This window comes from Hylobates moloch, unplaced genomic scaffold (assembly GCF_009828535.3).
Source record: "Hylobates moloch isolate HMO894 unplaced genomic scaffold, HMol_V3 SCAFFOLD_8, whole genome shotgun sequence".
NCBI lineage: Eukaryota > Metazoa > Chordata > Mammalia > Primates > Hylobatidae > Hylobates > Hylobates moloch.
In genome coordinates this window covers 84,320,857-84,333,967 of record NW_026652283.1, presented here as the reverse complement: position 1 = coordinate 84,333,967, position 13,111 = coordinate 84,320,857, and the positions used below count along the sequence as shown (strand labels likewise).

The window sequence follows — 13,111 nt, the reverse complement described above, 5'->3', positions numbered from 1 at the left end:
TCAGACAGCCAGCCCCAGATCACCTTATAAGGGGGCATTGCTGCCCCGTGACAGCTGGGTAGCCTGGGCAAATTCCCTAACCTCACTGAGCCTCAATTTCCTCAATGGTAAAATGGGGAAAGGACAGTGCTTCCCTCATGGTTTGGGTGTGAAGCTTCTGTGAGTTAATGTCAGTGAACAGCCAGCCTCAGCCCCAACCCAAGGTAGCTGCTCCACAGATGTGATGATAACCACCGTGTGTTTCTCAGAATCCTAGGAAATAAGGGCTCCTTTCTAGAAGGCAGGGCCAGGATGCTTTGTGGGTGTTCCCTGGGCAGTGAGGCTCTGTGGCCCTCAGGCCTTCGTCCTTCTGCAGGCTTTTGTGTTTGTTTTTTTTTTTTGGCACGCCTGCAGCCAAGTTGGGGAGGGTTTCCTGGACAGAAGTCCTTTGGCTGCTGCCTTAAGACGTGCAGCCTGGGCCGTGGCTGTCACTGCGTTCGGACCCAGACCCACTGCAGGCAGCAGCAGCCCCCACCCGCGCAGCAGCATGGAGCTCTGGGGGGCCTACCTCCTCCTCTGCCTCTTCTCCCTCCTGACCCAGGTCACCACCGAGCCACCAACCCAGAAGCCCAAGAAGATTGTAAATGCCAAGAAAGGTAAGGAGGGGGACGGGGCCCTGTGCCATCTTCCAGGGAACAGGTCCCCCTCTCCTTAGTGTGTCCTCATGCTCCTTTCCTTCATTTTCCTCCTTTTGAGTCATCTAGGGAACTTGAGTAAAGAGGGCTTTGGGGCCTGGGGGAGTTCTCTCATAGCAGAGTTGGTTGTCAGAATCATAAGAATCCCTGACCCTTAGAGTTGGGAAGAACTTTCCAGATCATCCAAACTGATCTTTGCTCTGCTCTCCTCCCTTCATCCCCAATATTTTAAAGAAACTAAACCTTTGGCCTGGGAGTCTGGCGGCACTCAGCCCCCACCAGGCAGAGCTGCAGAGGCTGGGCTCTGGAGTCTTCCAACCTGTTTTCTCAGCTGTAAAATGGGGACCGTGGTATTTGTTCAAAGACTTCTCGTGAAGATTTTATGATACAAAATATATAAAGGCACCTCACTTGTTGCTTGATGCATAGGGAAAAGAAAAGGAAGAAATGAATTCTCATTTCCGTAGCGTATAACAGCCTTTAGGAAATAAAAATGTAACTCAGACTAGTCCACCAGAAGCAGCTTTGCTCTCCTCTGTAGCCTCTGGGGATTGGGGTGTCCCTCGGTTGCTTTGGCTACAGCAAGACCTGCCCTTGCAGCCCCGCCTGCAGTAAGGTCACCCCAGGCTGTGTTGAGACAACATCGGCAGAATGCCATGGCAATGGATGGGGCTGTCACCCCCACAGGGAGCAGAGGCTAGAAGAGAGTCCAAGGGAATGAGGGTGGGGACTGAGGCAGAGAAACAAGCAACTAGGACCAAGGGCACAGAAAGGGAAAGAAGGGGCTGCGGGGGCCTCCCTTAGGCCCTCCCGGGGCTCTTCATAAATGGACAGTTGCCCACTGGCCAGGAACTAGTGTAGTGCATAAAGGGACATCGGGGCCATGGGGCCTCACAATGCCGTGACAAAGAATGGGGCAAATCCGGCTGCTGATAAAAAATCATCTTGAAGATTCAGTTTACAAAGTGAACAAAGAAACATTCAAAAGAGAATGAATACGATGCTGACATTTGCTTTGAAAAAGGGATTTATATAAGAATACATTTTTACTTGTATATGCATAAGTTCTTTCTGGAAGGATCCACAAGAGTGAGTAACAGTGATTACCTCTGGGAAGAAAAACCAGGGGCTGGGGGCAGTCTCAACTGGGAAAGAAACCAGCTTTTTGAACTGTTTGGATTTTTAAAAATTATGTGTGTATGTTACCTTCCACAAAATGTTCATTTAAAAAGAGAAGACAATACAGGGCATAGTTACGTCTACGAGCATTAGCCAAAATCGCCACCAAGGGACAGCCTTTGTAAAAGATGCAGCTCCAAAGGCAAATCATAGAATTTTTGAATGTGGAAAACCATTGCTAGCTTCTCAAGTTTACCAAAGATTCGGTATTAATATAATTCTGTAAATCTTGTTAAACTCATGTTAAAAAAAAAAAGGGTCAGAGCACGTGACGCCTTGGTTCTCTCCAGCTGTCACACTTGAACCCTGGCCCTATGTAGTCTCCATAGAAGGGGCCCCTGGAGTTCCAGGGCTACAGGCCAACAGAACAGCCACCCAGGCCCTGCCTCTCACTGAAACCCATGGCAGTCTCCCGCCCACCTACATGGCAGGCACTTATAGAGCTCTTTCTCCACGTAGGGACCAGTCTACAGGCTGGGCACACAGCAGAGAAACGTGGTCTCTGCTCTTAAGACATGAACCATGGTGGTTCTCACTCAGGCATCAACATCATCTGGGAGATACATTAGAATCCAGGTGCCTTGGCCAGGCGTGGTGGCTCAATCTCAGCACTTTAGGAGGCCAAGGTGGGAGGATCACTTGAGGCCAGGAGTTCAAGACGAGTCTGGCCAACATGGTGAAACCCCGTCTCTACTAAAAATACAAAAATTAGCTGAGTGTGATGGTGCGCACGTGTAGTCCCAGCTATTCAGGAGGCTGAGGCAGGAGAATTGCTTGAACCTGGGAGGCGGAGGTTGCAATGGGCCAAGATTGTACCACTGCACTCCAGCCTGGGTGACAGAGTAAGGGAGGCTCCGTCTCAAAAATAAATCAATAAATAAAATAAAAATTAAGAATTCAAGTGCTTGGGCCCTACTCCTGGAAATGCTGGTTTAGGGATCTTGGTGAATTTAGCATCTGCCTTTTCCACAGGTCTTCAGGGATTCCTAGGAGCAGCCAGGAATGAGAATCCCAGGAGCAATCTAGTTGCAGGGCTGGTGCCCAAAAGTATGGAAGAAAGTCCAAAGAAGGGACGGTCATGCCAGAGGAGACCAGTTGGTGCCAGGGCCAAGAGAGGGAGAGCAAGTGGCAGGACTGGCAAAGGAAGGGAATGCCAGCATATGCTAAGTCCTTATCCTGGTCCTCAGGGTGGGTGAGAAGCGGAGAGCCTAGAGTACTTCTGGGAGCTCATCTGTTCGTGGGGACACATGGTCACACCTGGCAGGGAAGCTCCGGAGGGAAGGATGGCCTCATAGGAGTCACAGGGCTTTAGAACAGGGAACTGGGGGAACCTGGAGGGCATCCATTCCAACACCACGCAGAGGGAACCTGAGGCTCAGAGAGTGGGCCAGCACAAAGGCCTCTCTGCCTGGGGCCGTAGAGACACCTACTCCCACAGCTTCCTCAGGTGGAGCCTAATGAGAGTAGCTTCCTGTTCCTTGGACAGTCCCTGGAGGAAACTTTGCACATATGGGCACCTTGGTGCAAATTACAAAAGGTACCTCCTCTAAACTGACAAATTATAGAAAGGCATCTCTTTTTCTGGTCTGACCTGGTCTAGCCAGGGCAAGGCTTAGGAGACAAATGGGCCTTCATGTGTCCCTTAGCAGAATGCCCTTCTTCAGTGCCCCCTTGCACAGCCTCACATGGCACCCTATGCTGGTACATCACGTGACTGGGTACAGTGCTGCTATAACTGGTGGAGGCAGTCCCTGTGTGAGGCACACATGACCTCAGGCTAGTTTGCCAGCCCCAAACTCTCCCTTTTTTTGCCTTGCTCATCAGGGTGTTTTTCCTCCTGTTTGGTAAGTTACATCACTCATTTCTGTATACACAAGCATGTGTCTTGCCTGTGATTCTTCTGCAAAGGCATCTTGTGGGTGGACGAAGGCTCTGATCTCACTCTTCGTGAGTGTGGAATGTATGCAGACACAGCCAAATGGACCATTAAAGTGTTTCCCCACCCACTTCCCCAAGCTGAGTGCAGCCTTTCCTGAAGCCCTGGTGTTTCAGAAAGACCAGGGTCCGCCCCAGGAGCTCTAAACTTACACACACATAGAAATATGCTTCCCCACACCCTCAACTTACACACACATAGAAATATGCTTCCCCGCCTGCCCCTGCTGACTCTTACATGACTGGCTGCCAGCAGGACAGCTCCTGTTAGGAATCCGTTTGTGTGCCACGGGGAAGGTGGCGAAGAGCATGGCTTTGGAGCCATGTGCACCTGGGTTCCAGGCCAGCCCTGCCAGTTGCTGGCTCTGCCGTCCTCGGCCAGTTGGTTTAGGGCAGCCTGGGTTTCCTCGTGGTGAAATGCTGGTGGTATAGAATGACACGTTACCTGTGTCATAGGGTTGATTATGAGCATCACATGCGGTGACATGTAGAACGGCTTAGCCCGGAGTCTGGCCTCTTCTGTAAGAGTGGAAAACCTGGGTTCCTTCTGCCCTCACCTTATTAGTAGCTGTGATGGGCACACACTCAGCCAAGCACTGAGGTAGGCAGCTCTGCGCTTCATTTCTCTTAGTCTTCTCCAGAGTCCTAGGAGATGGGGCTGTCATCATCCACTTCACACATGAGGGAACCAAATCCAGAGAGGCTGAGCAGCTCGCCCAGGTCACCCATGTCTGTGGCACCTCCAAGCCCTGCATATGTGTGCCCCAGGCTGGAGTGCCTGCTGGTCTGTGTCGCATTCCTCCAGCCTGGGGAAGTGAACCTGGGTGCCTCTCGAGGGCTCCTGCTCTGCTTCCTGTGCTGTGTTCTTCCTTGGAGCTGAGAAGGTAGCAGGGTGGTGGGGGATCACTGAAGCCTGTGCCTACACCCTCACCCCAGCCTCTGCTAATCCCAGCCCCATGTGATCCCCAGCAACAATCCCAAACAAATGCAGCACAGGAGCAAGTGAAGGATGGGCCCCCTGGCAGAAGTCACAAGTGGTTAATTAGACTACCACCAGCAGGGATAGAGAGAGAGAGAAAGTTTCCCAAGATATCAAGGTTGAGGGGAGTCTTTTCCTCTCATCCCTCTGCAGCTAAGGTAGGATCCTTCCCGCTCAGTCCCTGCCCCACCCTCACATATTTCCTCCTGCTTCAGATGTTGTGAACACGAAGATGTTTGAGGAGCTCAAGAGCCGTCTGGACACCCTGGCCCAGGAGGTGGCGCTGCTGAAGGAGCAGCAGGCCCTGCAGACGGGTGAGTGCAGGCAGTGGCTTCTCTGGGCAGGAGCGTCTGAGAGATGGCCCAGGCCAGCAGCCAGCAACGCGCTTCTCGCCTCCGGTCAGCATCAGGGTCCTGGCTCCATTAGTCCAGGCCTATGGGTGAAGGCACCAGGTTCAGGGAGCCCCACCTCTTTCTCTCCGGGAGATCCGCTGACACGTCTGCAAAACCCACACGAATGTGCACGGCCAAATCTCTGGCCACAGCTGGGTGGTGTGGCAGTGGGGATGTCCCAAGAGGACAAAAAATTCTCCAACAAGAATCCACTACTGCCCACCAGAAGTGACCCCGGAGCACTTGATGGGGCAGAGGTAGAGGCCCACCCTAACAAAGCTCCCAGGAGCCCCTCACTAAGCTGGCCTCTGCGGCCCCAGGGAGCTCCACCCTCCTGTGTGTCAGCAGCTTTGCTGACACTGTCTCTCTTAATCATAACTCTGCTGAGGTGGGATTTGTCAGCTCCATTTTAAAGTTGGAGCAACTGAGGCATAGACAGGTCCTGAACCTGGCTCATACTCACCTGGCTGGTTAGTTGACTCGTGGCAGAGCAAGAGTTGAATGGAGGCAGCCTGCCCCGTGCCAAGCTGGGCCTTGGTGTTCCTGGCTCTGCACTAGCCAGCTGAGGGAGGATGCACAGAATCACCAAGAACAGGGCCCAGGCGCATGGTAAGGTCATGCCCTCTGGCCAGCCTACCTGGCAGCCTATTGTTTCTCACTCCCCATGTTCCTGTCATATCATCTGCATTTTCCACATACCTCCGATTTACCTACCTTTATGTGACCTGACTTTCCATTCCATGGAGAACACAGACTCACAATACTGATGACTATTTACATGTGAGCCCACTACATTCTGGCACTCTTTGAGTACTTGATGCACGTTAACTCATCACAGCACACCCATGCAGTGGTCCTATTACTACCTCCTCACCCTCATTTTCCACTGAGAAGTAAGGACCTTGTGACAGCTGAAAGGAGCAGAGCCTCACTTAGCTCTACTATGCTGCCCCTCAAGTTATCAGCTGGGAATCACTTTGACTCCTCAGCAAATCTATAAACCACCCTGTGTCCACAGCCACTCCCTCACCTGTTGCTTTTGTGACCAAGGCCCATCCATCTGCAAGGCCTTTCCCTTCCCCGCTTGCCCTTGTCTCTTCCACTACCCTGCCTAGCATAGTGCCTGCCACATAGCAACACTCAGTCAATCTCTGTTGAAGGAAGAACAAACATGAGACTGGACAGCTTGCTTGGCATGGCAGGTAGGAAGAGAGTGCTCGAGAGAGGTGTTTCTGACCTCATGCTCTGGAGAGCATCTCCAGAGGTGTTTCTGACCTCATGTAATAGAAAACCTATCAGTGGCTTAAACAAAAAGTAAGTCCGCAAGTAGGTAGTTATAAGTTTTTGTTCATAAGTTTCACCTCATGGTCTCCAGATGGCTGCCCCAAGTCCAGGTATCATGAGTGCATTCAAGGCAAGAAGGAGGAAGAGTAGCCCAACCACATCTGTCTTGTTTATAGGGAAAGTAGTCTTCCACTTCCATCTCATTGACCAGAAATCTATCATATGGCCACCTGCAGCTTTAAGAGCATCTGAGAATGCAAGAATATAGCTTTTCCAGCCTCTACAGTGGAGGTGGACAAGAGAGAAGGGATTTGGAGGCAACAGTGCCTGGCACAGAGGGAATGTTTAGAATGAGCCCAGTGCCACTCTGAGCCTCAGTCTCCTCATCTGTAAGGTAGGCAGGGTAAACTCTAAGGTCTCTCTCATGTCTAAGCTCTGTGCTGTGCAAAGTCAATGTAACCCAGGCATCAATTGCCACCTGGGGTGAGGGGATGATGTGGGGACCTCCCTGAAAAAGTTCATGACATATGGAGGCCCAAAGCATGACATATGAAGGCCCCCATGTCTGCTGATTTCTAGGAAGCTGCTGGCCTTCTTGGGGCCTTCTCCTGTTCATTGTCCTCACAACCCAAAGATCACCTTGTCAATAAACCCACCCAAAGCATTCCAGAACTCTGTTGACCTAACCAAAGAGTTGAAGGAATCAGGGGGAACCTTTCCCTCCTCCAACCAGCACACACATGGGAGGTTCCCACCTGGTACATTTCTGCGAGGCACAAGGAGGCAGAGGTGACCCAGCCAGGACCCTGCTCCCTGGGAACCTCAATATATTCATGGAATCACTTGAGCCCTTGAAAGATGTGTAGGAATCAGAGAAGATAAAGAGGGTTGATTCCAAGCAGATGGCAGGGCAGGAGCAGAGGTGTGGAGAACTAGCATAAATCGACAGGATCATGAATAGCCAGACCAGAGCAACAAAATGTTAGCAGCAATGATAGTATCACGAGAAGTAGCATTGAATGAGGACTAACTATGTGTTGGAGGGAGGTTCAGGTGAGGGTCCTGGGAAGCAACTCTGAGATGATGTTTAACCCACAGGAGACTTATCAGGAGATACCCTCAGGATCAACCCCTGTGCTAGGGAAGGGATGGAAGGAAGCAGGAGTGGGCAGAGGGAGAAGTCGAGCTGTACTGTGGTGCCACGAAAGCCTCAGCTGACTTCAGGGAGCCCTGATGACGGGATGACCCTTCAGCACTGTCCTGAGTGGGGGCAAGAGGGCTTTTGGGTCATTCTTGGGTGTAGGCTGCTCTAGGGAGGGGCACGGCCTTGGAAGAGATGGCTGTCTTCTGCTGAGGCAGTCCCTGGAGGAGGCTGAGAGCTGAGGACTGTCTTCCTGCAGCATTCCCGGCAGCCAGGGCAGTGAGTCCTTCATCCCCAACAAAGCTCTAGGTAGCACGTCAGTGTTCCCAGCAGGAAGGAAAGGCAATGAAGGCCGCTTGGCTAAGCTGCAGGATAGTACGAGGTAAGCGGCCGACTTGGGGCAGAGTCTGTGTGTAGATACCTCTGTAATGCTTCAGGCCCCATGTTTAAAGTTGGTTGTGGTGTCCGATGCCCATGGGGACACTGGGATGCTGTCCATTGATATTAGTTGAGTGAAATGGAAGTAACTGAGTGGGAATGGATAGAGGGGAGTGCAGACCTCCCCAAAAGTGGTGGAGTCACCAGCAAGAGGACAAATGCAGACATACACCTGTCTGTCAAGGTATTCCTTTCCACAGAAATCTTTAGTAAAAGGTGAACGATTTATACGGTCTCAAGAGAAATCAGAGTATGTCTAGATATTTCAGCTAGAAATCAAGCTGAAAATGCAAACTGCAAAACAAAAACAGATTCTATCCTCCTAACTTGACCAAATATGTGCCTTCATCACAACCTTTGGGGCCAGGCTCAAACTGAGAATTTGTGGACACCTCAGAGTCCCTCGCCTGATTGCCGGCCTCTGACCACAGCCTGTGCCCAGCACTTCCTGTCTTCTCTCTTGCAGTCTCAGCTCTATCCTCCCAGCCCCACCTTACCAGCCCTCAGGAGAACTGACCCTGCAAAAGGCACTTGGCAGGCCCTAGAAGCTTGCTTGGGCTGTTTGGGTAGGGATTTGGGGCCCTGGGTACCTGAAGTGTGGTCTAGGCTGTAGGTGGGCAGGTGCCCTGGCCCTGCAAGCTGCTTGATCTTAGGGAGGGGCATGGAGGAAGGAGAACCAGAGCAGGTGGCTGTGGCTGGGCTCCCTGGGAAGCTGACTCTGAGACAGAGCTAATTTGTTAGGGTGAGCCCTAGGAGCCACACATGTGGGGGTAGAGGGAAGAGGAAGTGGGCAGAGGGAGAGCTGAGCTGCAGTGCAGGCACAAGGCCAGCCTCTGTGACCCAAGGAGAAGGGGTGGGTAAAGGCCAGAGATGACTGAGGTGGAGGCCTGGGAAGGGGTGTCAGCTGGGGCTGGGTTTGCTCCCAGCCGCGGGAGCACCAAGACCTCCTGAGTGGGGATCTGGATCTGTACGGCAGTGGCCACCACAGCCAGGTCCTCAAAGTGCAGGAACCATCAGGACCCCTTTTGCCTGGGTCTAGGGGCTGTCAGGACTGATGGGATAAACGGGACGGGATGGAGGACGGTGGGCCTGGCCTGGGCGGTTGGCTCTTTGCTTGGGGAACAGGGGGACCTTCGGTGACAGCCATTTCTCCCCACTCCCAGTCTGCCTGAAGGGGACCAAGGTGCACATGAAATGCTTTCTGGCCTTCACCCAGACGAAGACCTTCCACGAGGCCAGCGAGGACTGCATCTCGCGCGGGGGCACCCTGGGCACCCCTCAGACTGGCTCGGAGAACGACGCCCTGTATGAGTACCTGCGCCAGAGCGTGGGCAACGAGGCCGAGATCTGGCTGGGCCTCAACGACATGGCGGCCGAGGGCACCTGGGTGGACATGACCGGCGCCCGCATCGCCTACAAGAACTGGGAGACTGAGATCACCGCGCAACCCGACGGCGGCAAGACCGAGAACTGCGCGGTCCTGTCAGGCGCGGCCAACGGCAAGTGGTTCGACAAGCGCTGCCGCGATCAGCTGCCCTACATCTGCCAGTTCGGGATCGTGTAGCCGGCGGGGCGGGGGCCGTGGGGGGCCTGGAGGAGGGCGGGGGACGCGGGAGGCCGGGAGGAGGGTGGAGATCTTGCAGCCCCCATCCCCTCCGTGCGCTTGGAGCCTCTTTTTGCAAATAAAGTTGGTGCAGCTTCGCGGAGAGGAGAGGCGCTGCAGTCTGTGCTGTGTCCGCGGGGCGGGGAGGAGGCCCCAGGAGCCGGGCCGAAAGCTCCCTCCGTGATGAAGTAGGCGAGAAGGGAGGCGGTGAAGGAGGGCGAGCTGAGCACACGCGCTTCATGCCACAGGAGGGTGGGAATGAGCGGAGGACTGAGGAGAGGAAGGAGGGAAAGAACGGGGAGATGAAAACGCCCCGGTCTGCTGCTAAGCACAGCACAGTTACCAAAGCCAGGAAACTAACACTGACACGATATTTTATTTACGTTACAGCCCTAATCAAAGCTCCAGGCTTCTTTTTGTAGAATCGTTTCCATCTGCTGGAATCCAGCATCACCCCCATCCCTCGCCCCATTTCTAGGGGGATGCCCCCACCGCTGACCCCTCCTGCTGTAGATCTATTTCTGGGAGGCACTGACATGCTGAGTCTTGCTATGGGGTCGGCGGGGAGCGGGGAGCAGGGCCTGCCCACAGGGGAGATGGGCATTCCCCTTCTTCCTCAGCACATCCCGGGAGCCAAATACCACCGCCAGCGCTGCCCGACCCGTGCGTCCTTTTCCTTCCCACTCTTCACCGAAAGCTGCTCAGGGGTCCAGGTGCAGGCACTTTAAATACGTTGTTTTATTTCACCTGATCCACCCAGGACAAGCTGTGTTATTATCACCATTTAAAATAAGCAAAGTGAGTCGAAGCTCAGGTTTGGTGACTTCCACTGGTCCTGAAGCTAGTAAGTAGCAGAGCCGGGATTTAACCCAGGGCTGTTTCCAAAGGCCTTGGGCTTTCCACCACCACTGCAATGCTTGCTTTATGTGACCAGAACGTCACTGAAATAAAACATCAGAGAAGTGGCCTAGTGGTCCTCAGAGGCTGTTGGCCAGCTCTTGGCCTGACCTGGCACACCCAGCCATGGTGGGCCTGGCTCTAGTGACCCCTCCTGGGGCAGTCTTCCTTATCCTTCAGCCACCACCAGTGCTCCACTGTCTGGGCTTCTGCAGTAACTTTTTCTCTCTGGTTGTCTTCTAGTGTGTCTTGCCTTCAGTAATAATAAGTGGATGATAGTTTGATTTGATCGATGGAGATGGCCTGGTTGGGGGAGGCAGCTTACAGAGAACTATGTACATACTTCATGCCAGGCAGCCTGTTCCTCATCATCACAGAAAGCACCTCTTGAAATTCAACAATTTCAACAATTGTTGGAGGAGGTGATGAGATCCATTGGCGTAAGTCCAGAAACTGCTTCAGAAGAGTGATGTGGTATGTTCCAGACCCCTCAGCAAGCGAGAGGCAAAGCTTAGACTGAAATCTACATCTTGTAACTCCGAGTCTTGGATTCTTTTCATCCCCCACTCAGCTTTCTAGCGGCATATAGGTGAACAGGGTTTTGTTTTGTTCTGTTTTGTTTTGTTTTGTTTTGTTTTTTGAGACGGAGTCTCCCTCTCTCGCCCAGGCTGGAGTGCAGTGGCACGATCTCGGCTCACTGCAAGCTCCGCCTCCTGGGTTCACGCCATTCTCCTGCCTCAGCCCCCCGAGTAGCTGGGAGTACAGGCGCCTGCCACCACGCCCTGCTAATTTTTTGTATTTTTAGTAGAGACGGGGTTTCACCGTGTTAGCCAGGATGGTCTCTATCTCCTGACCTTATGATTCGCCCGCCTCGGCCTCCCAAAGTGCTGGGATTACAGGCATGAGCCACCAGGCATGGCTGAACAGGGTTTTTTTAAAGTTCCTGAACTGGGTGGCTGCCCACAAGAGGGCACTCATGCCTCTGCATGTGAGTGTGGAACCTAGTCGACTGCTGTGACGCTCTTTGGGAGGACAGTCGGCATTCTCCACTTCTAGCAGCAGGTGGCAGTATGGGCAAGAGTATAATCACCCATCTTTCATCTACCACCCATGTGCTTACACCTGGGCTGCTGAGACCTGCGTACTTCGAATTGAGTATACCTGTCCTCCCATCTTGTCTTTACTTAAAATTTTGACATTTTGTTCACCATCTTTTGGACATTAATTCTGATTTTTAAAAAATGTGCATTCAAATATTATTTCTCTTGCTTACTGAGTTTTGGTATCCCCTTAAATTTTGTGCCCCAGGTGAATGCCTCACTCATCTCACTAGTCCCTGCCCTGCCTCAGAGGTACACACTTTGGAGAATTTCCCAGGGGTTATACAAACAATGATCGTTTTAAGTGACTCCGTTTCTATTACTCTTTTCTTTTGTATTACTCCTTACTAGAATTGAGCTACCTTGGCGCAGGCCTGGGGAACAGGCTTTCTTTCCCACCTCCTTTGTTGCAATCACCCTTTTCCCTTTTACAAAAGAAAGGCCAGCTCTTCAGCCTTCCTGCTGTTACCATGGGGTGTGGCCTGGTGTGTAAAAAACCTTGGGGATGCCAAACAGAAGACGAATTGAAATACTGGTTTAGGTGTTAAGTAAAAGGCCATGTGAAAAATCCTTTTGCAAACTTAGTGGTTTCCAATCCTTTGCCTTTAACCTCTGAGATGAGCTTAATCAAGTTCTCAGCTGATAGACCATACAAAGTAATTTCCAATGACAGAACGTTTTTTTCTTTTTAACAATTTATTTTATTTTACTTTAAGTTCCGGGTTACATGTGCAGAATGTGTAGGTCTGTTGCATGGATATACATGTGCCACAGTGGTTTGCTGCACCTATCCACCCATCATCTAGGTTTTAAGCCCCGCATGCCTTAGGTATTTGTCCTAATGCTCTCCCTCCTGACAGAACACTTTTGACCTTTACCTTAGTAGCTCTAGTACTAAGTGACACTGCTATAACAAAACTCCTTTCAGTCTCACCAACTTACTTATCTGAACAAAGTTTCTCAACATTAACAGCTCTAAAAGTGAAAAATAGGAATCCTATTGATGCTGAATCCTGCTGTATTCTACTAGATATGTGAGCCAATTTTTAAGAACTCTATTCATCTGATTAAGAGTATTGTTTAATTGTGTTTATAAAAATATGTCATAGACCTGTGATGATTTGATCAGTTGTGCTAACGGTAATTGTGTTAGGGGAATGCTAGGAAACTAAGTTGGAGGGGCACTGGCCTAAGCCCTTTCTTGGAGAACAGTGCTGCCCTCGGCATCTGTTAGGACGGCCAAGCAGGAGGAGGTGGTTTCTGGGAAGGATCCTTCTGTCAGCTCTTGGTCTTCACTAGTGTGTGGGAGCCATGTGCACAGACCTGGCTGAGTCTTGCTCTCTTCTCTTCACCCCACCACCTCTGCTGTGCCTGTTCCTGTTCCTCCTTTCCCTTCGGGTCATTCCTTCACCCTTCCTCACCCTAGCCCATCCCAGCCAAGGGGAGGAAGAGCTGGAAGGAGGCAGTACAGATGGAGACCCTCCGTGTG

The 13,111-nt window shown here is 51.9% G+C and overlaps 1 protein-coding gene across 2 annotated transcripts; it reads left to right on the top strand.

Moving 5' to 3' along the window:
• Positions 1-409: 409 nt before the first annotated feature.
• Positions 410-9,733, top strand: CLEC3B (C-type lectin domain family 3 member B). 2 transcript variants are annotated; one of them, XM_032161833.2, is made up of 3 exons: positions 410-635; positions 4,983-5,081; positions 9,186-9,733. In XM_032161833.2, exons 1-3 carry the CDS (start codon positions 527-529, stop codon positions 9,584-9,586), a joined length of 609 nt encoding a protein of 202 aa, XP_032017724.1. In that variant the 5' UTR covers positions 410-526; the 3' UTR covers positions 9,587-9,733. The 2 variants fall into 2 exon arrangements, with proteins under 2 accessions (XP_032017724.1, XP_058299209.1); XM_058443226.1 differs by lacking the exon at positions 410-635 and adding an exon at positions 4,283-4,389 and having other exon boundaries at positions 9,186-9,727.
• Positions 9,734-13,111: the final 3,378 nt, after the last annotated feature.

What these genes read in the sequence shown, in the direction of transcription:
- CLEC3B (XM_032161833.2), top strand. Translation starts at nt 527, where the DNA reads ATGGAGCTCTGGGGGGCCTACCTCCTCCTCTGCCTCTTCTCCCTCCTG. An exon ending in GATTGTAAATGCCAAGAAAG is followed by an intron (nt 636 to 4,982) that starts GTAAGGAGGGGG and finishes CTCCTGCTTCAG; the next exon opens with ATGTTGTGAACACGAAGATG. An exon ending in GCAGCAGGCCCTGCAGACGG is followed by an intron (nt 5,082 to 9,185) that starts GTGAGTGCAGGC and finishes CCCCACTCCCAG; the next exon opens with TCTGCCTGAAGGGGACCAAG.